The 19,884-nt window shown below is 51.5% G+C and overlaps 1 protein-coding gene across 1 annotated transcript in view; it reads left to right on the top strand.

Annotated features, from left to right (window-relative positions):
- TCERG1L (transcription elongation regulator 1 like) overlaps positions 1 to 19,884 on the top strand; it is a 196,350-nt gene that overhangs the window by 41,472 nt on the left and 134,994 nt on the right. The window contains exon 4 of the mRNA XM_025880107.2: positions 5,967 to 6,149. Within this exon, the coding sequence (XP_025735892.1) occupies positions 5,967 to 6,149 (183 nt within the window). The remainder of the gene's footprint in view (positions 1 to 5,966; positions 6,150 to 19,884) is intronic.

Here is a 19,884-nt window from a genome sequence, read left to right on the forward strand (position 1 = left end):
CATTGATTTTTTTTACAAGCAATACTTACGGGATAGCATTTCTGGCTTATCTCTTAGCTGGCTTAGCAGTTTTTTTTTGGCTAGACCTCTTATCTCACTGTTTATTTACTCCACTGAGGGATTCTCTGCAGTCCTTTGGGGAAAGCAAGTTATGATAATTCTTACCAGTCAACACAATTTATTGAGTGCCTACTCGTCTTCCAAGACTGGGCCCTGGAGGCACCCCTTGGGGGAGCAGCTGGTGTGCCCGGGCTCTTGCTGGCTCTGCACACCTGCCTCCTGGCGTCCTTGGGCGGCGCTGGTCTGTTTGCATGGGTGTCTCCTTTCATGTCATCTCCCGGTCCCAAGCTGGGCGCAGTCTGCCAGGTAGAGGTGCTTGGAATTTGCCCGGCCAAGGTGTGTGGGGAAGCAAACAGAGAGGAAAACACGAGGTGGCCAACAACTTCCTTCCCAAGCTGGGCTCCCCGAATTTTATTATTGTGTGCTCATCTGTAGCACCAGGTCCCAAAGTGTGTTCTGCTCATTCGCACACACACACAGGTGCGTCTGGGCTCACGTGTGCCCTTGGTGTGCGCCGGTGTGGGTGCAAGGTTCTGCTCCCACTCCAGGCACCTGGGTGGGATGTCAGTGCAGTGCACCCCGTTGTGGCCCGGAGCCTGGCGGAACCTTTGCAGCAAGAAGACCAGGGCACCTTCCATTTCGTCCACCAATTATGAGCCTTCTTTTGTGGCTGTTGGTTATGAACGTCCTGACTTCACTGATGTTCAGTCGATTTTGTGAACTAACTGGAGAGGGTTGCCTTTTTGTATGTTCAGAACTACGAATGAATTCAAAGCAGGTTAAAAACTATCTTTCCAGCCTTTTTTTAAAAAAAGAGTAGATAAGGTATACTTCTCTCTTTTCCTTTTCAGCTGACTCATTATTTTTTTCTGGTTTTATTGAGAAGTCATTGACATAGATCACTGTGTAAGTGTAAGGCATACAGCACGTTGGCTGGATTTATGTCCTTTGTGAAACGGTCACCACAGGAGGTCCGGCGAACATCCATCTGCTTGTATAGAGACAATACAAAGAAAGAAAGAAGGAAAAGCATTTTTCTCTGTGTGATGAGAACTCTCAGGATTTCTTTTAACCACGTTCCTGTGAATCCCTGGGCGACGTCAACCACAGGTGTCCTGGTGTAGGCGACCTCCTCAGCACTATCTTTACACCTGGACGTTTTCCCCTGGGCACCTCCCTCCCTCCGCCTCCTCACAAGCTCTGCCTCTGGGAGCCACAGGGCTGGTCTCTTTCTGTTTGGGTTTTGGTTTTATTATCGTATTTTTTTTTCTTTTAAGACTCCACATATCAGTGGAATCATGTGGTGTTTGTCTTTCTCTGTCTGACTTAGCTCGCTTAGAATAATGCCTTCAGAGTCCGTCTGTGTTGTCACAGACGGTAAGGTTTCCTGAGTTTTATGACTGAATAGCAGTCCATATATTCACACACACGTTCTCCATCCATTCATCCATTGATGGACACGGTGTCTGCATGCCTTGGCTGTTGTGAATCAGGCTGTGTGCTGGGAGTGTAGATTTTTGGGTTAGTGTTTTCATTACCTGTGGATATAGTCCCGGGAGTGGACTTGCTGGATCACGTGGTCGCCCTGTATTTAATGTTTCGGTGGATCTTCCATGCTGTCCACCACGGCGGCCCCTGTCTGCGCTCTCCGTTTCCTCCACATCCTGGCCAACATCTGTCGTCTCATCTTTGGGGTGACAGCCGTTCTCACAGGTGTGGGGCGACCCCTCATCGAGGTCTTGATTTGCATTTCCCAGATGAGGAGTGGAGCAGAGCACCAGTTCACCTGCCTGCTGGCCTTTCATGCATCTTCTGCGGAGAAACTTCTATGAGGTCCTTTGCCCATTTTTAAATTGGATTATTTGTGTTTTTTTTGCTATTGATCTGTAGGGGTTCTTTTTATATTTTGGATACTAACCCTTTATCGGATATATGGTTTGCAAATATACATTTCTCCCATTCTGCCGGTTGCCTTTTCACCTTATTGATGGTTTCCTTTGCTGTGCAGAAGCTGTTTGGTTTGATGTCCCACTTGTCGATTTTGTTTTCGTTGCTTGTGTGCTTTAGGTGTAATTTCAAAAAAAAAAATCATTACCAAGACCCACGTCAGGGAGCTTTGTTATCATGTCTTCTTCTAGCTTCACAGTTTTGGGTCTTACGTTTCAGTCTTTAATCCATTCTGAGTTAATTTCTGTGAGTGGTGTGAGATGAGGGTCCCGTTTCATTTCTCTAGTTATCCCAGCACCGTTTAAGATGTCTTTTCTCCACTGAGTGTCCTTAGCTCCCTTGCGGAGACACTAGTCGACCATATATGACTGGGTTCATTTCTGGGCTCTTGATTCTGTTCCTTTGCCTGATTTGTCTGTTTTTATGCCAGTACCACACTGTTTTGGTGATTATAGCTTCATAGTAGACTTGAAATCAGGAAGTGACATATTATTTTTGACAACAAAATCATATGATAATAAACATGTCCCTATACGTCCATCTACAAAACGCTCTTGCCTTGGCATCTGCTTCTTTTACAACACCAGTAATTGCTTTGTCATTTATTGCTAAAAGGTCATCCTCATTTTGAACAGCAGGTTGGGATTATTAGACAAATCCAACAGGCAGCATGTCACTGAGGTCATGGAACTCCGCGGTGTGTCTCACCAGCGGGTCTGTCTCCAAACAGTGCAGACTGGTGGCTGAACCCCAGTGAACACACCCACGGGGAGATCATATAAATGTGTAGATCCTGAGGGAGAGAAGCCGAATTTAATAAGAGACATTTATAGAGGGCTGTTAGAGTGTGTTGGCTTTCACAAAATTAGCTCATTAAACTGACACATGCACACCCAAAAATATTCACACTGTCTTGACCCTGAACATCTATCCCAGAGCAATAAATGCAGAAATGAATGTTTTTGCAAACCGTTCTTTATTATGTTTATTTATAATAGGAGGCAACACCTGTTATGATGGGGGATCGTAGTGAACATGGCAAATTTGTGTGACAGCTGTATTTCCTGGAATACTAGGCTCCGATTAGTAATTGGATTGGGTAAGCCATTTAATGATAAGGGAAGTGTTTATTTTTTAACACCTCCTGAAAAAGCTGTTCCTGCTGTCTGATGGGGACACCGGTGCAGCCAGACTGTGCCCCCAGGAAACGGGTTTGCTGCACGACAAATGATCAGCTGTGATCAGCTGGGGAGTCTGCAGGGACATTTTTACATACTTATTCACTCTGTTTTATAAATTTTCTATAATGGGTTTTTATTGTCAAGTAAGATAATATATTTAGAATAGTGGTTTTTTTTTTTTTTTTCTTAAGTGCGAATGTGTGTGTGACAACAAGGACATGCTCCTACACACCAGCCAGAATCTAGAACGTTGACATCAGATGCTGGTGAGCCTGAGGAGCCACAGGAGCGCTCGTTCCTGGCTGGTGGGGTTGCAACATGGTGCAGCCACTTTGACAGTCTGGCGGTTTGTTACAAAGCTAAATGTTGTCTTCCCATACGATCCAGCGGGCACATTGCTCGGTATTTACCCAAATAAAGAACTTGCATCCAAACAAAAACATGCACGCACATGTTTATAACTGTTTTATTCACAATTGCAAAAACTTGGAAGTTACCAAGATGCCCTTCAGTAGCCGAGTGGATGAGTGAGCTGTGGTCCCTCCAGACGATTGAATATTATTCAGTGATAAAAGGAAAGGACCTGTCTTGCCACGAAAAGACAGAGAGATTTCAATCACACATTGTTAAGAGCAAGAAACCAGTCTGAAAAGGCTACATGATGTCTGGTTCCAATTATACGGCATCCTGGAAAAGGGGAAACTGTAGAGGCAGTAAGAAGATCTGTGGTTGTTGGGGGGGGTCGGGAGGGGGATGAACAGGCAGGACACAGGATTTTAGGACAGTGAAGCTCTTCTGTATTCTATATTCTGCGATGGGAATGCATGACAGTCTGTCTTTGGCAAAGCTCAGAGAATGCCCAGCACAAACCGCAAAGCTTGCTGTCAAGGATGGGCTTGAGTTAGCCACCGTGTACCAGTGTAACGGTGCACCGCACTGATGCAAGACCGGAAGCTGGGGGTGCTGGGGGCTCGGTGTGGTGGCATTGTGCGAACTCTATACTTTGTGCTCCATTTTTCTGTACACTTCGAACTACTCCATAAAAATTAAGTTACAGTTTTAAAATTTGTATATGCCCATCAAAGGGGATTTGAACACTGTGGGAAGACAAAAATAAAGACAGACCAGACAGGATCTGGCAGAGTGTAGCCAGGACCTAGCTGGCCCCCTTCCCGTGTGTTGCCAACAAGGCAGCCTGGGTGAGACGCTGAAATGAAACTCAGAGCATGCCCCTCCTCTGCACCCCACCCTCCTGTCAGCTACAGACCTCAGTGTGCCTGCAAAGCACAGTCTCCTCCTGACCCCACACCCACATTTCCTCATCTCTGCCTCTCCACTCCACCTCCCTGCTTGCCTTGCAGCTTCTGGAACACACTGGGTAGGCACCTGCCTCAGGGCCTTTGCACTTCCCCACCTCTCTCTGGCCTGCTCTTAACCTCTCGCCTCCTGCAGGCTGTCACCCATAAATTCTCTTCTCAGGGCAGACCTTCCTGACAACCCTGTATGAAGATGAAACCCACCTACCAGTTCCCCATCTTTTTCGTCCCTGCCCATCAACCTATAACACAAAGCAAATAAAAAAGGGAAGTATATACCATCTGTCTTCCCTCCTTGGGAGGTGTGGTCCCTGAAGGCAGGCCTTCCATCTGCTCGGTTCATTGCTCTGTCCCTAAGAGCTATAACATGGTTGGCATCTAGTCAACCAAATCAAAAGTTGCTGACTGAATGACTATATGGTGTAGAAAAATAAATGATTTTGTAATTTGCTTTATTTACTGAACATATTGTGAGCCATCCCCTATGGTGCCGAGTGTTCTCCCTTGTACGATCCTACTGTTCAATGTCTCGTTGAGTGGACGCACCGTTGTTAATACAAGCATCTGCCCTTTGCTGGCTTTTCTAGTTTCTCGCTATAAACCTTTATCCTAAGGCATTGGGCATGTGGGTGAATTCTAGAAAGGGAAACATTAGATCGAAAGTGGTAAACTATATTAACAATTTTAAAACATATTTCCAAATTGCTTTCCAGAACTTGCACCATCAATATAAGCTGGTACCAACAGAATATTTCTTAGAAACCATACTTATTTTAGGGACTGAAGATTCCTTAAAAAAAAAAAAAACCCAAAAAACAACTTTATAGAAAAGGCAGAGATGGAAGCAAATTTTCAAGGGTTTCCAATTATGCCAGGAAAGACAAGCTGAATTGTGAGTTTGGAGCCTGACTCCTCACAAGGGGCTGCCCAAGCCGATATGGGTATGAAGTTCCTCCTCTGCAGAGGCCGGGCATGTGGCAGCCACATCCTCAGGTATCAGCTGAGCCTCCTGGGCTCTAGAGAACCCTCCCCACCCTGACCCACAGCTGCCTTCTCCTCTGAGCCCCCTCCGACCTTTATGTGCTCCTGTCTTGGCCCTCAGCCCCCGCTGCTCAAGGAATTTGTGTGCTTGTCACCACCATCCCTGGTTATATATGTACCACGTGTGCCCCACAGCCAAGGAGCCGCTCTCTAAGGCACGCGTGTCCCCTGGTGCCTAAGCTTTGTGCCTCACGGAACATCACATAGTGGTGTACATGTGCTCTGTGCACAGTCAACATTTGGACAGATTGAGAACCCATCCCATTTATTTCTGGGATAGTAGCACACAGCATGGGTTTCCAAGAAACGGGTTAGTGCTGCCCTTGTTTTCTGGGTGATGATGCACTGTGTCATGATATGGCAGCTGCCCCTGGTGGACACCAGGCGTCCCCGTGCTGACCTCCCTGTCCCTGTTCTGCAGGTGGTTGTCACAACAGCCTGAAGCCTGTTGGCAGTAGCCCCGGGATTGCCATCACTGCTGCGGCCGCCATGGTGTCTGTGGACCCCGAGGGACTTGGGGGCCCATCCCCCTCCAGCGTGCAGCCCTGCCACTTCCTGACGTTGGCACCCATCACGATACCGCTGAGGACCGCCCCCTTCTCCGGTAAGCACAGAGCATGGGCTCTCCAAGCCTGGAGCTGGTTCGGAGCTCACAGCCTGCCTCCAGTTTTGGGGATTCCCTAGATTCGTGTGCTGCGGGCACCCAGGGAGGGACATGCTGTGGGGGTTACCCAGGTTCTGCTCATCTTCACACTACACAAATGGACCTCAACTCCGTTGAAGAATGTCCTGCTAAGTCTACTTGGGTGTTTTCTGCCATGAAGTCAAGTTAGAAGTTTCTATTCGGAGAAGTGAGACCTCCCTTTACTAAGTGTTGAGGCAGAGTAATGTAGTCACTGAAAGTGTCAAGGTCCCCAGAGGTTTGTGGTTTCCTTACATGGAACTCGGAAGGGAACAAAGACAACAGAAAATAGCTAAGCATCTAAGTTAATAAAACACAAAAATGTGCAACGCCGGTACTCACGAAGTCACCCCCTCTGGGCTTGCCGGCTGGCTCATTGTGAATGTGGGGGCAGAGATATCGGGAAGTCCCTGATGCGCGTGGCTGACTGTGAGGGGCATGGATGGCCGTGGAGGTCCTCAGCTTCCTTTTAATGCATGGGTGTGTGCTTCTTCTGGGAAGTCTTCAGGGCGGATGTGGGGCTGGTAGGCACTCTGGTACCCGAGTGGAGCCGTGATGCGTGTTCGGGGGCTCAGCAGGGAGATGGAGAGACCCGGGTCTTGGACTGGTTACAGCTCTGTGTCCCTGTGTTCACAGATGTTGGTGTGTGTCTGTTAATCGTGACTGGCAGGCCATGTGTCCGAGCTGCCAGTGAATGTGAGCTTAGGTCCTTCCCTTAAGTGTAGCGAAAAGTCATGAATTTGGAATGACCTTTAGTAAGTACTCAGATCTTGAGAGCTGGTACTACTACCTCAGTGTTAGGTTTGCTTGTGATGTGATAAGACCTGGATAAAAGTTCTGTGGGTTCTCGTATGAATCTGATACTAGAATTCTAATGTTAGCATTAATATCATCGATCGCCAGGTTATCAGTAATAGGAAACATCACTAGATTGTGAGACACGTGCACACACACATCCAAGTTCTTGGAAGAAAGAGCAATAATCCATTTTCATTCTTTTCCTGTTTTGATTTGCTGATACTATTTCTGGAAAATCAGATGTGGTCTTTGGTGTCTGTAGTTCACTAAGGCTTGATAAATTAGTTGGTCAGTAGAACATTGTATTCTCAAGAACAAAATCTTATTTCTATTTCAGGCTGTTAGTGAACATGCATTTAGGGTGTGATGGGGGAAATAAATAAAACACATAAATAATCTCGTGTGGAACATAATTTACAGCTGTGTCAAGATTTCAGTTAAAATCCATCAGTCCATTGGCATTTATTAAGGATGACTTACTGTTTTCTGAGAAAATGAATCTTAGAAGGAACCCAAACCCATGTACCCAGGGGTGGCTTCACTTCCCATGCCTCCTTTGATATATAAAGTGACATAATAATTAGGTGTCTTTCTGTGTTTGCATTTTATAAGGTGCTATAATCAAATTTGCCATAATGTGCATTCAGTCAGAGGATGACTGTGTCAACATGATCTGTCTTGTAGGTAACCACCGAAATGTGCCGTCAGGAAGAAGGGGGGGCGTCCAGAGGCAGCTTCTAAAATGGTCCCTGTGGTATTGATCCAAAAACCCAAAAACAAAAACCGAATGCTACAGCAGAGGGATCGGGTGGGAATTGAGTAAGAGTGGGGGCGCTGGTCCGGATGCACAACCGCAGCCCGGGGGGCGGCCTCCGAGCTCTGTGCCCAGCTCTAGCACCCACAGTGGCTGTGGTCCTACCCGCGGCACCCCTGCTAAGTGCGTCCTTTGGGAGACCCAACCACCTAGCAGTCTGTCCCTGGCCATGTCCCCTTGATGTCAGCAGAAGGCATCTGTGTGAGACTGGCCATGCCTGTGATGAGCCCTTTCCAGAATTTCCTTGAGAACTTTCTGGGAACCGTGGCTTGGAGGAGCCTGAGCAGAGAGTTTGTCTCTCAGAGTTTGTTTTAACTACAGTCAGTAGCTCCATAGAATGAGATTTGGTGAGGTCGAGGAGTTGCCAGGGTCGATGAGCATTCTCGATGCTGGGAAATTCCTGCCACCCCTCAGAACAGGCTCCTGGAGGGGGACAGGGCTGGAGAAAGGCTAGGTGGGGCTGAGACAGAATGACATCCCTGCCCACGCGACGCGGATTTTACAGAACAAGAAAAACACACCTGTCTGCGAAGTGTGCGCCATATTGAAATTGATTTTATAGAAACATGTGAATTTTAATTTATCTACAGATGAATAATCTTGTTTTTATTCAGAGAATTCACATATTTGGTAAAGGAGCTGGACTATTTTATTTATACCCTTGGCTTGGTCATGAAATCCAGGTAAGCGTAGAAGCCCTGCGGGGTGTAGCTCTATGCTTCTCACGCGGGGGCAGATGGTTGGCAACAGCTGAAGACATTTTTTTGGTCGCCACAAGTTGGGGGTTCTACTGGGATCTGGCGGGCAGAGGCCAGGAGACCGCCGCACACTGCACACTGCCCGGGACGGCCCCCATGATGAGGACTTATCTGGCCCAAGATGTTAGTAGTGCTTCTGCCGAGAAACCCTGGTTTATATTCTAGAACCCCCCTTAACAAGGTGTGGAAACCTATGCTGGTGTGTGAATAAGCTCAGCGGGGAGCGTTAGTGATCCAGTAACAAGGGACCCAGAAGGAGATAGGCTTATCGCTGGAAAGAAGATCAGCCGCAAGAGTTACACTTAATTATATGCCTTTCACATGATTTAACATTTCCAATAAGACACCGTATTTGAAGAGCCCCACGAGCTGGTCCACGTCAATCGTGAACTGGAGTCTTCCCTCCAGGGCCCTGCGGGCACACGAGGAGCTGGTCCTCGCGTGTCCTCTTCCCGGGACCGCACAGACCGCCGTCTGTTCGTGCGTCTGTCCCCTTCCCCGGCCTGTAGGTCGTGTGTGGCGGGGCTGTGTCTGCCTGTCCTCGCCCAGCCCGCGGCGGGCACCAGGCCGTGCTCCTTACGTCTGCACCTTGGGCAGTTTCCCCCGCGGGCACGGCTGGTCTCCATACCGTGTGACCGGTTCTGTCATTCACAGCATCTCTGCTGCTGATTCTCACACGCCTGCTCCTGAGTCAGGGTGACACAGACGGGGGGGAAGGCAGAGCCGGGGCTGGGCCTGCAGATATGCCTGAGGGTCTGTGGCGGCGGCTGGGGGGCGGCGGGGTGCACGGCTTCCTGTCCTCCCGTCTGCTCTGTCCGCCGGCTTGCAGCTGCACGTGCTTTGCCTCCGTTCCAAGGGCTCCTTTAAGTGTTAGAACTCAGGCTAAAGAAGGAAGAGTTTGGAGAAAGACGGATCTTGTACCGTACTCATTTCCTAGTGTTTAAGGAGACCCTGAGGTTTCAGGGGGAGCCTTCAGCGTGCAGCGGAGAGCGGCTCTGTGCTCTGCCCGTCCCTGACACCCTGGGGGTCACAGCGCCGCACGGCTCCGGCACTGCCCCGAGTTGAGAAAATAAATGAAGTGATTCTTCTTTTTTTTAAGACTGATGGTAGCTCATTTTGAATCTTGGCCCCCATTTTGCAAGCATTCAAGTGAAAAAGGTAAAATATGAGTGATAGTTACAGCCACTCATAGAGCGGCTGACGGTCAAACACAATGATTAAAAAGTACCATCTGTCTGGGAAACCATTTACCACCTGTTCTTTTGCTTCCAGAACTATTTAATGGTTTAAATTTCACATTTTGTCCTGCCACCGAACAGCTGGGAAGTGACTATTCTTGTTTGTATCGGGAGGTAGCATCCAAGCTCCGCAACAAACCAGGGACCCCCACGCCAGTGCCCTGCCACACGGCCTTCCGCGGCCGCGGCTGCCCTCGTTAGCGGCATATTCACAGGTGCCGACACGGGTTCATAACAACAGGAACCTGGCCGCGGGGGAGGAAGGCTTTTCTCTCCTTATCCAGGAATTATTTCCTCCCCCACTGTAATCAAAAACGTCATCCTACATCTTTACACTTTAGAGAGTTTTCAGAGACAAAAATGCTTATAACAGTGAAATCACTGACACCCCAAAGTGCCTGGGACTCAGCCAGCTTCTGTGAGGAAGGCATACGTGTCTCTAAACAGGGATCAAGCTGCTTTTCATAGAAAAATTATTGGATTTAAACAAACAAACAAAAAGGCTTTGGATATAGTCTGTTCTCCACAGTGAACTCCTGTTAAGGGGACAAGCTGCAAATAGTCAGGTTGGCCCTTGGGCAAAGGAAGTGCAGATTTCCCTAAATGGAGATGCCAACGTGGGGATGGGCTCCCGCGGTGAGTCCTCCCCGAGAGCGAGTGCACGTGCCCTCGAGCGTCCATCTAGGAAAGCTCCTTCGCTGACCTGTCTGCCCCCTGGCCATCTCCCTTCTTGCCACCTTCCCTGAGAGATGCCTGGCTCTCAGCTCGGGTGGCCGTCTGCACTGGTAGCTGCGATTCACTCTTTCTTTGAAAAAAATCATCAGAAATCCATCACGCGCACAAAAGCACGTATATATTAATGCCAAGTATAAAGAACGCCCCAATACCTCCATCTGAGCCTGAAAAAGTGGACGTTTCCACACCCCCCATGCTCCTGGGAGCCTCGACTCCTGACCACCCCGGGGGTAATTACTCTCCTGAATGTATGCGAATCACTACTTTGCTGTGTTTTAGAAATATGCTTACCATACATGTATTGTCTCCAAACAATATACTGTGTAATTCAGGCTCTTTTGAATTTTACATAAATATCATAATCCATGCATTCTTGTGATTCTCTTTTTTTGCTCAAATGATGGTTTTGTTATTGTTTGTTTTTTTAACCCATCCCACTGATGCTTGGAGTTGTAATGCAATCACGTGCCCTTGGTAAAACCTTCATTCATTAGTGGGGATCCACACCGTGCGTCCTGTGTTCTGCTGCTGGTGGGCGTCTGGGCTGTTTCCTGAAATGCCCAGCATGGTGGTCCCCTCCTGCTGGTGTTCCGGGGGGAGGGCGTGTGCACAGGACCCTACAGTGTCCAGCACCGCCTCTCTCGGTCATCCCAGACCCTCTCCTCGGATGGTAACTTGCCCAGCCTTATCTCCTGGGCCTGTTTCTCCTCTGGCTGCCATGTTGATGGATCTGGTTTCCCACTGGGCACCTGTTCTTTCTGATGGACGTCTCACACTGCACTTTCCTATAAAGGGAGTATTGATCCCCAGCCCACGGTCCTGCTCATAAAGCAGAACACAAGAACATGTTCCTCCTGCAGCCTTCTGGGTAAACCCTCTTCTTCCTGAGGACCCCCGAGTCTGCCTGATCGGGGGCATCCCTGGCTCCTGTCTTTGCCTGATCCGTCACATCCAGCCCGTCAGCCATCACCCCCCTGAAACCCACCCCCAAGTCCGCCTTCCTCGTCCGGACCAGCACCACCAGCAGACCGTGGCTCCCGCATGCTGTCTCTCTGCTCCCACTGTGCCCTTTCGTATAAGCTGTTTTCCACACAGAAGTCATGGGTCACTCCTCAGAAATGTATACCACACCAAGCCTTCCCCTGCTTAGGACTCCTGGGGGTTGTCTCTGGGAGCTGGGAGCAAACCCCAGACTTCTACCCAGAGTCCCTGGGACCCACCGTTTGTAACCCCAGCTGGTGCTTTGGCTGCTGCTTGCACCATCCCCCACTTCCCCACCCTGCCTCAGGGCCTTTGCACTGGCCACTGCCTCTGCCTTCAGCTCTTATCCCAGTACGCACATGCCAGTTATTCCTCCGTCACTGGGGCCTCGGCTCTGAGACCCGTGTCTCCCGTTCTGCAGCACCTCTGGAGTAAACCCCGCCTCACCTGCTTATTTACTTGGTAGCGTTGCTCATTGTCCAGAGTTCTCTTTGGTGTCTGTTTCGGGCTTAGTGTGCCTTTACCCTCCCAACCCTGAACGCTAACTCCAGGAGGTCAGTGGCTTTCTGGGTCTTATTCGCCCTGCATAGTTCTGAGGCTGGCGCACAGGGCACAGCTGTCTCCAGGCACCTCTCTGCTGAATGAGGCCTAGCCAGTAACAGTGATGTTGTTTAGGAGAGGCGACAGGCTGCTCTGAAGGTGGTCCATTAGGCCCACTGCCCCCGGCCTAACCCACAGGCTCGCGGCTCAGAGAAACTTCCACCCGCCCCAGACTTTCTCAGCAGAGTTGGGGACACAGAACTGGCTCCTGACATTGCTCATCAGCTCAGCATTCATGGTGAAGGACTTCTCAGGAATGGTCCCGCCCCAACTGTTACATTCTTGCAAGACTGAAGTTTCCCCATGCCCCAAAGTTTCACCCTGAAAAGGCTCCTGGACCCTGTTCAACCGATTCCATTCCTTAATGCTGGGAGCCAGGGTGGGAGGCTGGGGAGGTCCACCTTACCTACATGCTGGTGCTGGGAAGGGTAGAGCCAGCTGGGACCCGGGCCCCCATCCAAAAGCCTTGCGTGTTTTTCTTATGCGCTGCCGGCCCTCTGCCCCCCTGTCCCTCCCTCCACCAGCCAGTCACACTCAGCAAAAAAGCCATTGTGCTAAAATCAGTGATCAGGACTCTGGAGGTGGGGCCACCGGCACCATGGGGATGTTCCAGCCCTATGGCCGGGTCCCCTGGCACCGAGGGCCTTAATCCATAGTCTGTGGCCAGCCCTGGCAGAGGAGGGCTGCAAAGCCCCACTCACACACTCACAGGCTCACACACAGCGCTGTGGGCCGTGGGAACCCTGCGGCGGGCCTGTGGTCTTCCAAGGGAGCCGTCATTACTGGAGAGCCTGCAAGGGCTGTGAGAAAAATAGGCTGGTCTGAGACGCAGGAATGAGTCAAGAGCCACGTGGTGGTGGTTGCTTGAATGGAAAACATGCTTGGAGGAGGCTTGGTTGCTATAGCCACGGGCCTGAGCATTGTCTTAGTGTGCCTGTAACTGGCGCACCCAGCTCCTTCCTGGGCTGGGCCCCTTCAATCCTTCTGTGGTGACAGCACCATTGGAAACAACGTCCACGGCCGGTGGCGGCATCGAGGACGCGGGAAAGGACCCTGATGCACATCTCTGCAGGTGGCTGGTCCAGGCGCACACCCAGAAGGATCTCTGGGCTAAGCTGCTTTGGCCTTAACTCTCAAACAGACCTCTTTGGTGAGGAAATAAGATTAAAGCCACGCAAATATTGTGCATAAAATGTCGGTGCACCTAAGTCTAATTTATTTTAGGGATTTGGAAAGTGCCAGGAGAACAGCATTAAGTAAGATGTAGAGACAACACTTTACTGCTTATGCTCTTCTTTGTAAGTCACATTTCTGACAGTATGGCAGGTGCGTCTCCTCTGATTAAACCCCAGTAACAGCTTTTCCAGCAGCCAGATTTCCAGCACAACATAGAAACTGAGGCATGCAGAGGACGGAAGTCCTCCAAGCGTGCGGGCGGACAGCTGTGGCAAAGTGCACGCACTGTCCTGGCTCCAGGGGTGGCCAGGCAGACCTGAGGTGGGACTGGAAGAGAGCAGAAGGTGGTCGAGGCCCTGGGCTGGCCTGAGTGGCCTCTGCCTGTGGGACTGTGATCACTGGGGCAGCTGAGGGTGGCAGGACCAGGTCATCCTGAGGTGGGACAGGCACAAGACGGGAGGAAGGGCAGGCGAGAGGAGAACGGGGTAGACAAGTCGAGGTTTGCCCTCAGTGTGCACAGGCAGACCCCCAACGCTGGACCTGGGGCCAGGGCAGAGGTCAGAGCCCTGAGGGTGTGTCAGTGCGGACTGTGGGAGACCCCCACGAGGGGGAGGACTGCAGGCCATGTTCCCCAGGGCCCCCATGCACCATGCCATAATAATGAGCGAGATCCCCTCCCGCGGGCCCATGGACTGTCAGCACACTGACACTGTAACACTCCGGAGAATTCCAGCCTGGCCTCGGCTCTCCGAGGCAGGAGCAGCTGACCCTGAGATGCGGCAGCCGGGGAGGCCGTGCGGGGTCGGGGCGCTCTGCACACTCGGGGTGGTCCTCGGTCATGAGACAAGTGTGCGCTGGGGAAGCTGTTTAGCAGAGAAGGATGCGTGCTGTTGAAACGCTCTGTCGGTGTTGGAGGTTTTATAAACGTCCGCGACGAAGGGGATGTGCTCTCTCTACTCACCAGCAAGCGCAACTGCTCATTTCCCTGAAAGTCAGCTAGACGCCTGGCGGCTCCCCTGTTGGGGAGGAGAGGTCCAGGGGCTTCCTCAGAGCAGGCCATGAGCAAGCACTCGGTCACCGTTTCAACCCCTTCCCCGGAAGAGTCTATGAACAGCTGTGCTCCGACGGGGTCGTGAACGTCCACGGCTGTCTCCCCGGGGTTGCGGCTCTCAGGACTCTGGTGCGCTGGCCGTCTTTCCATCTGGGGGGACAGGTGCTCCAGTGCCAGGCAGCATGCAGCCTGCTGCGTGCTGAGCATTCCTCTGGGCCCAGCGTTTCCATTTTAAATGTCCCTGGTGGGTACTTATGTGCCGTAAACACAGTCAGAACCTGACCACAGTCTCCTCCCATGGTGCTCTCCCTCCTGACCCTGTTGTAGATTATCACTGCCCTGCACACCTGGGTGCTGCATGTTTTCAGTTTAGTTCAGAATGAGGAACATGCTGGTCGGCTAGTTGGTCACGGACCCCCGTAGACCGTCGGTCATGAGCTTGAGACAGAAGACTGTGACTTTCCCTGAGGCCACGTGGGTGCACAGAGGTGCCTCGGGGGCCCCAGGGTGACAGCATGACCTTGAGCTTAGTGCTCAGCCCATCAGCTCATCTTGCTGGAGTCCAGTGGGAAGGCAGAGTGGGAATGGGATGAGCGAGGCGGCACCTCTGCAGCCTGGGCCCTGGGCCATGGACCGTGGCTCGGTGGGGACACATTGCGCTGTGAGAGCCACTCGTACCCCTGGGAGCTCACCCCTTCTCTCAACCCTCGCCCTTTCCCTGCATTCCATTCACTGCAGGTGAATGATGGCACAGGGCTGGCGGTCACGTGGGATCCCAGGCTCTCCCGCCACCGTGTCCCTGCATGGTGCCAGACCACGGGCTGCAGGACCGCCCTCATGAGAAAGAGGGACCCTCAGAAAGGAGCAGGCGCGTGGTGTTAGAACGACCACCTGACTTCTAACTGCTCTGCCTTCCACCTGCGCCCTCTTTCCATGGCCTTTCCTCCCCCCTCTGTTCACACCCCTCCCCCATTTCTGGAAGTCCAGTAGAGCACTGACCTTGTCTGTGCGTGGCACCTGCCGTGACCGCTGTCAGTTGCTGGAACCTTTCCAGCCGCCGGCCTCTTACCCTGTGCTCGTCCCTCACCTGGTAGCAGGTTGTTGACAAGTCTGCGCTTCAACTCCCCGTGCCGAACGTCCACAGGGCGGGGTCCACGGCGCTGCACCCTGCTGGGCGCTCAGCACGGCTCCTGAGCACTCGGCCGCTGCTCCGAGGATTTCCTAGGTGGGAGACTCCACCGGTCAAGTTAGGCTGGATCATGAAAATTATACCGTGTTCTAAGAATGCCCCTTCCCTGTTTACGCAGCATGTGCAGAATGAGGTCCTTTCCTGTTATCTGCCCGTGAAGACGGTCCTGCCGACCCGAGAAAGAAACAGCCCAGGTCCTCACAGTCCATTCCCTCCTATAGGTGACCTCGGTGTCTTCAGTCTGCTCATTTCCTTGCGCTGTGCATGCCAGCACCGCCGTGCTCGGGGAGATGCACGAGCTCGTGACTCCTTCCCAGTCACACATGTCTTGTCAGATGCATCTCGTGTGCTCTCTGCTGGATGGACATTGGCGATGCTCCCGTGCCATCCAACCTAAGATAGAGTTAGAAGCCTGACCTTCCACATGCTGGGAAGCTGCCCCGTATCCCCGTGTGCTCAGTGTGGGCCGGGGAGGGTCCTGGACAGCCAAGCTAAAGGTGGAAATGCCCTTCCACTCCAAGGGGATGAATGGGGGACCCTGAGTGCAGAGCTGGGAGGGCAGAGCCTCAGAGCCAGGGAGGCCTGTATCCAGGAGGCACAGAGGTGCCCACTGCTTCTGATGGAGGAATGGTTCCTCATCTTGTGGAAGGGGCTGACCACGTGGTCCAGACCCCCACCCACCCCTGCCCTCTCAGCCCAGCCTGAGGAAGCTTTCCACTCTCTTCTCCGGCCAGGTCAGCTGTTAGTGCTGGCGAGACATGCACGAGGTCTCTCCCTGGTCTGCTGCGTGCTTGGGCAGCCCCATGGTCCCCTTTGGCAGGAATGGGCTCCTGCTGGCCCACCCCTGACCTTGGTGCTGGATTGGAGACCTCCCTGGCCCATGCTCAGAAACACCTCCCTTAGACAACTTCTGGAAGTTTTTCTTCTTAGTTCATGAATGAGGCTGATGTGCCCAGTTTTTATTGAGTTCGAATTCACAAAATGTAAAGTGAACCATTAGCTGTTTGGCAGCATGAAGTTCAGTGACATTCATCCGCCTAGTGCTGGGTCACCAACACCGCCTTCTGGTTCCAGAACATCTCCATCACCCCCCCAAAATCCCTGAACCTATTGATCAGCCCCTTCCTTTCACTGCCCCCCGCCCCCTGCCCCCGACCAGGCCCCGGGCAGCCTCTGAGCTGCTGCCCTATGGGTGACCTGTCCTGGAGGTTCTGCACACACACAGACGGCGTGGGACCCTGTGTGATGGCTCATCCTGGCCCCAGTCTGTCTCTCTTCATTCTGGAAGAATCTCTATGAGGCAGGACTACCAGAACTCTCCCATGAGTTTGTTCAGACCTATGCTTTTTCTTTGTTGGAAGAGTTTTAAGTAATAACTTAATATTTTTCTAACCACATGACTATTTAAGTTTTCTTTATTTTCCTGAGTCAGTTCTGGCACATTTCTCCTTCCCTAGAATTTGTCCTTTGCTTCTGAACTTTCCGATTCACGGAGGTAAAGGTATTCCTAGGTTTCTCATGATTTTTAAATTTCTGTCGTGCCTGCATAGCTGCACTCTCATAAGAAGGGTTTTGTGGTAGAATGACTGTTAATGCCTTCTGCGTACCCCAGCCAGTCTGCTGTGTGCAGTCAGGGCACCCAGCATCCACCACCTGCTTTCCCTGCTGAGCCCATGAAGACACACACATCGGCACCTCCACCTGCAGCTCATCCTCCCCTTTGCCTCTGCCCAGCCCATGCACCAGCCGCAGCTCTGATCCCAAGAAATGCACCCATGGGACCAGAACGGCTCTGTGGACAACTAGCGTCATCTGTCCCTTCATACCATGGCAGAGTCCCGGTGACAGTGGCCTCCAGTTTAGCTGTTGGTGAACCGAAGGCATCTTTTTTGGCTGTTGTTTTCCTTTTCATTATATCCTTCATAGATTTCCCCAATTATTAAAGTGATTAATGCTCACTTAAAACACTTAGAAAATAATCAAGAAGTGTAAATGAGAAAATTCAAGTTGCCCATAATCCCCTGGCCTCTGCAAACCGTTGAGACATTTCGTTTTAACAGAAGCAGTGCGTGAGCAAGTGGGATTAGCCCGTGTGTGCAGAGTTGCTCCCAGTGTTCAGCACCTGCTGCTCCCTCCCACTTTCCAGTCATGCATGGCACAGCTGCTGGAGGAAACCCATGGACAGCTGGGGTTGGTGGTTCTCGGTGGACTCTCTCTCAGAGGATCATTCGGGGGCCGTGTACACTCCGTGGCTTGCCATCGGGTGTGCAGGTAGGATGCACTTACTGCGTCTTCTGTGGACTCAGTCCACTCACCCTCATGGTTAAGCATGTCATTGAACCTTGCTGCTTTGATCTCTCCCGGCAGCTCTGCCGGGCCCGGAGTAGAGCTTGGGTGCGGCGTTCATGCTGGGCATTTGGGCAGGTCCCTGCTGCTTTCTGCAAGGGCAGCTCCCTTCACCGGGTGAAGACCAGCGTCTGAATCATTCCAAGAGCAAGGGCAGAGGACCGTCCCCTGTCCCCAGGTTCTCCTGTGCTGCAGACAGTTCGTGTGTTCCTGGACCGGTTTGGAAGGGAAGGAGGAGGGGCTCCTGGGGCCCTCTCTAAACCTCCCCCCAGCGTGCGTGAGCAAGTGCAGGTGCTGCCCGGCCGCCATGGTAGCCAGCAGATGAGCATGAGTCAGTGTTCTGATGTTTTCACTGGGGCTGTATATGGCTTGGTCATTTACACAGGTGGAAGCAACACTTACAGAAAGAGGATCAATGGTATAAAAGATGGAGGGTATGTTATGGACAATTGCTGAGGGGCAGGTAGCATGGACGCTTGCAGGGTCCTTGTGTTAAGAGTCTCATGGTCATTGAGGGTGTGCCCTCGTTCCTGGAGGGGATCTGGGGACTTTGTTAGGAAGCTTGTGGCCGAACAGCGAGGAGCTTGAGCTTACCACAGAAGCCACTCAGTCTGCATCAATTATGTGGATGTAGCTGTCATTTTCCACGTGTGGTAGAATTTGCAAGTTTGGTAAAGATTCATTTGCACTTGTAGAAGTATACATACAAGAGAAAGCACCCGACGAATAAATGAGCAGGGACTCGGAATAGACATTTCTCCCAGGAAGACACACGGGTGGCCCATGAACACATGAAAAGATGCTCAGTACCATTAAGCCATCAAGAAATGCAAATCAAAGCCACCATGAAATGCACTTTGCACCCACGGGGTGGCTAAAATAAGAGGGATGGGTAGTGACCAGTGTAGGCAAGGGTGTGAAGAGACTGGGCCCCCTTACAGGCTGGTGAATGCAGAACGGTGGAAGACAGCCTGGCAGTGCCTCGGATGCTCAAACAGACCACAGGCTCTGCAGCTCCACTTCTAGAATATACTCAAGAGAGGAAGACATCTGTCCACACAAAATGTGTATGCGAGTGTTTGTAGCAGCATTACTCACAACAGTCGAAGAGTGGACACCACCCAGATGTCCAGGAAGTACTGACCCCTGGACGGAGGGACCTTGGCCATGTGATGCTCAGTGACCCAAGCCCGTCACAGAAACCACACAGTATATGTTTTTGTTTATATGAGACGTCCAGAACAGGCAAATCCACAGAGACAGAAAGTAGAATTTAGAGGCTGCGTAGGGTAGAGGGCAGGGTGGGGAGGTTAGGGGGAAAGGGGAAGTGGTTGCTAATGGGCACGGGGTTTCTTTTTGGGGTGAGAGTGTGCTAACAATGATTGTGGTGATGGTTTCACAACTCTCTGAATCTAGTAAAAACCACCAACTGTATTCAAATGGGTGAATTTTATGGTACGTGAATTATATCTTAATAAAGCCATTATAGGAAGATAAATATGTGCAGAGCACCCACTTCGCTTCCAGCCCCCACATGCAGCTTTGCTGGCGGGGGGTGGGGGGGCGGGGTCCACAGCCTTGCACCGCCATGTGCCGGAATTGCTCTGGAGTAAAGTGGCAGTGAGAACAACTTCAGATCCCATCAGTTAAACAGCCCTCCTGGGGAGAGAGCAAGAGTGGTCTGTCAAATCGACTAATTCCAGTAATTTTGTATTTGAATGTTTTCAGCTTTTTCCTGGTAGCTTTGCAGATCTGTATGACCATGGTCATCATCCTATCGGAAGCCCGGGCTGCTCATAAAGGGACCCTGGGCCTGCAAGGGGAGGTCTCAGGTCTCAGACCCTTCACTGCCCTTCTGTGTTGGTCTGGCCATTGAGGTTCCAACTTCCTCCCCAGGATCAGGCACAGGGGTCCCTGGGAAGCTGGGATGGAGGGAGGGGGTACAGGTGAGGGTCTGGGGGATGGGAGATG

The sequence above is a fragment of the Callorhinus ursinus genome, unplaced genomic scaffold (assembly GCF_003265705.2).
Source record: "Callorhinus ursinus isolate GAN/ISIS: 27379988/994484 unplaced genomic scaffold, GSC_fseal_2.0 scaffold58, whole genome shotgun sequence".
Lineage (NCBI taxonomy): Eukaryota > Metazoa > Chordata > Mammalia > Carnivora > Otariidae > Callorhinus > Callorhinus ursinus.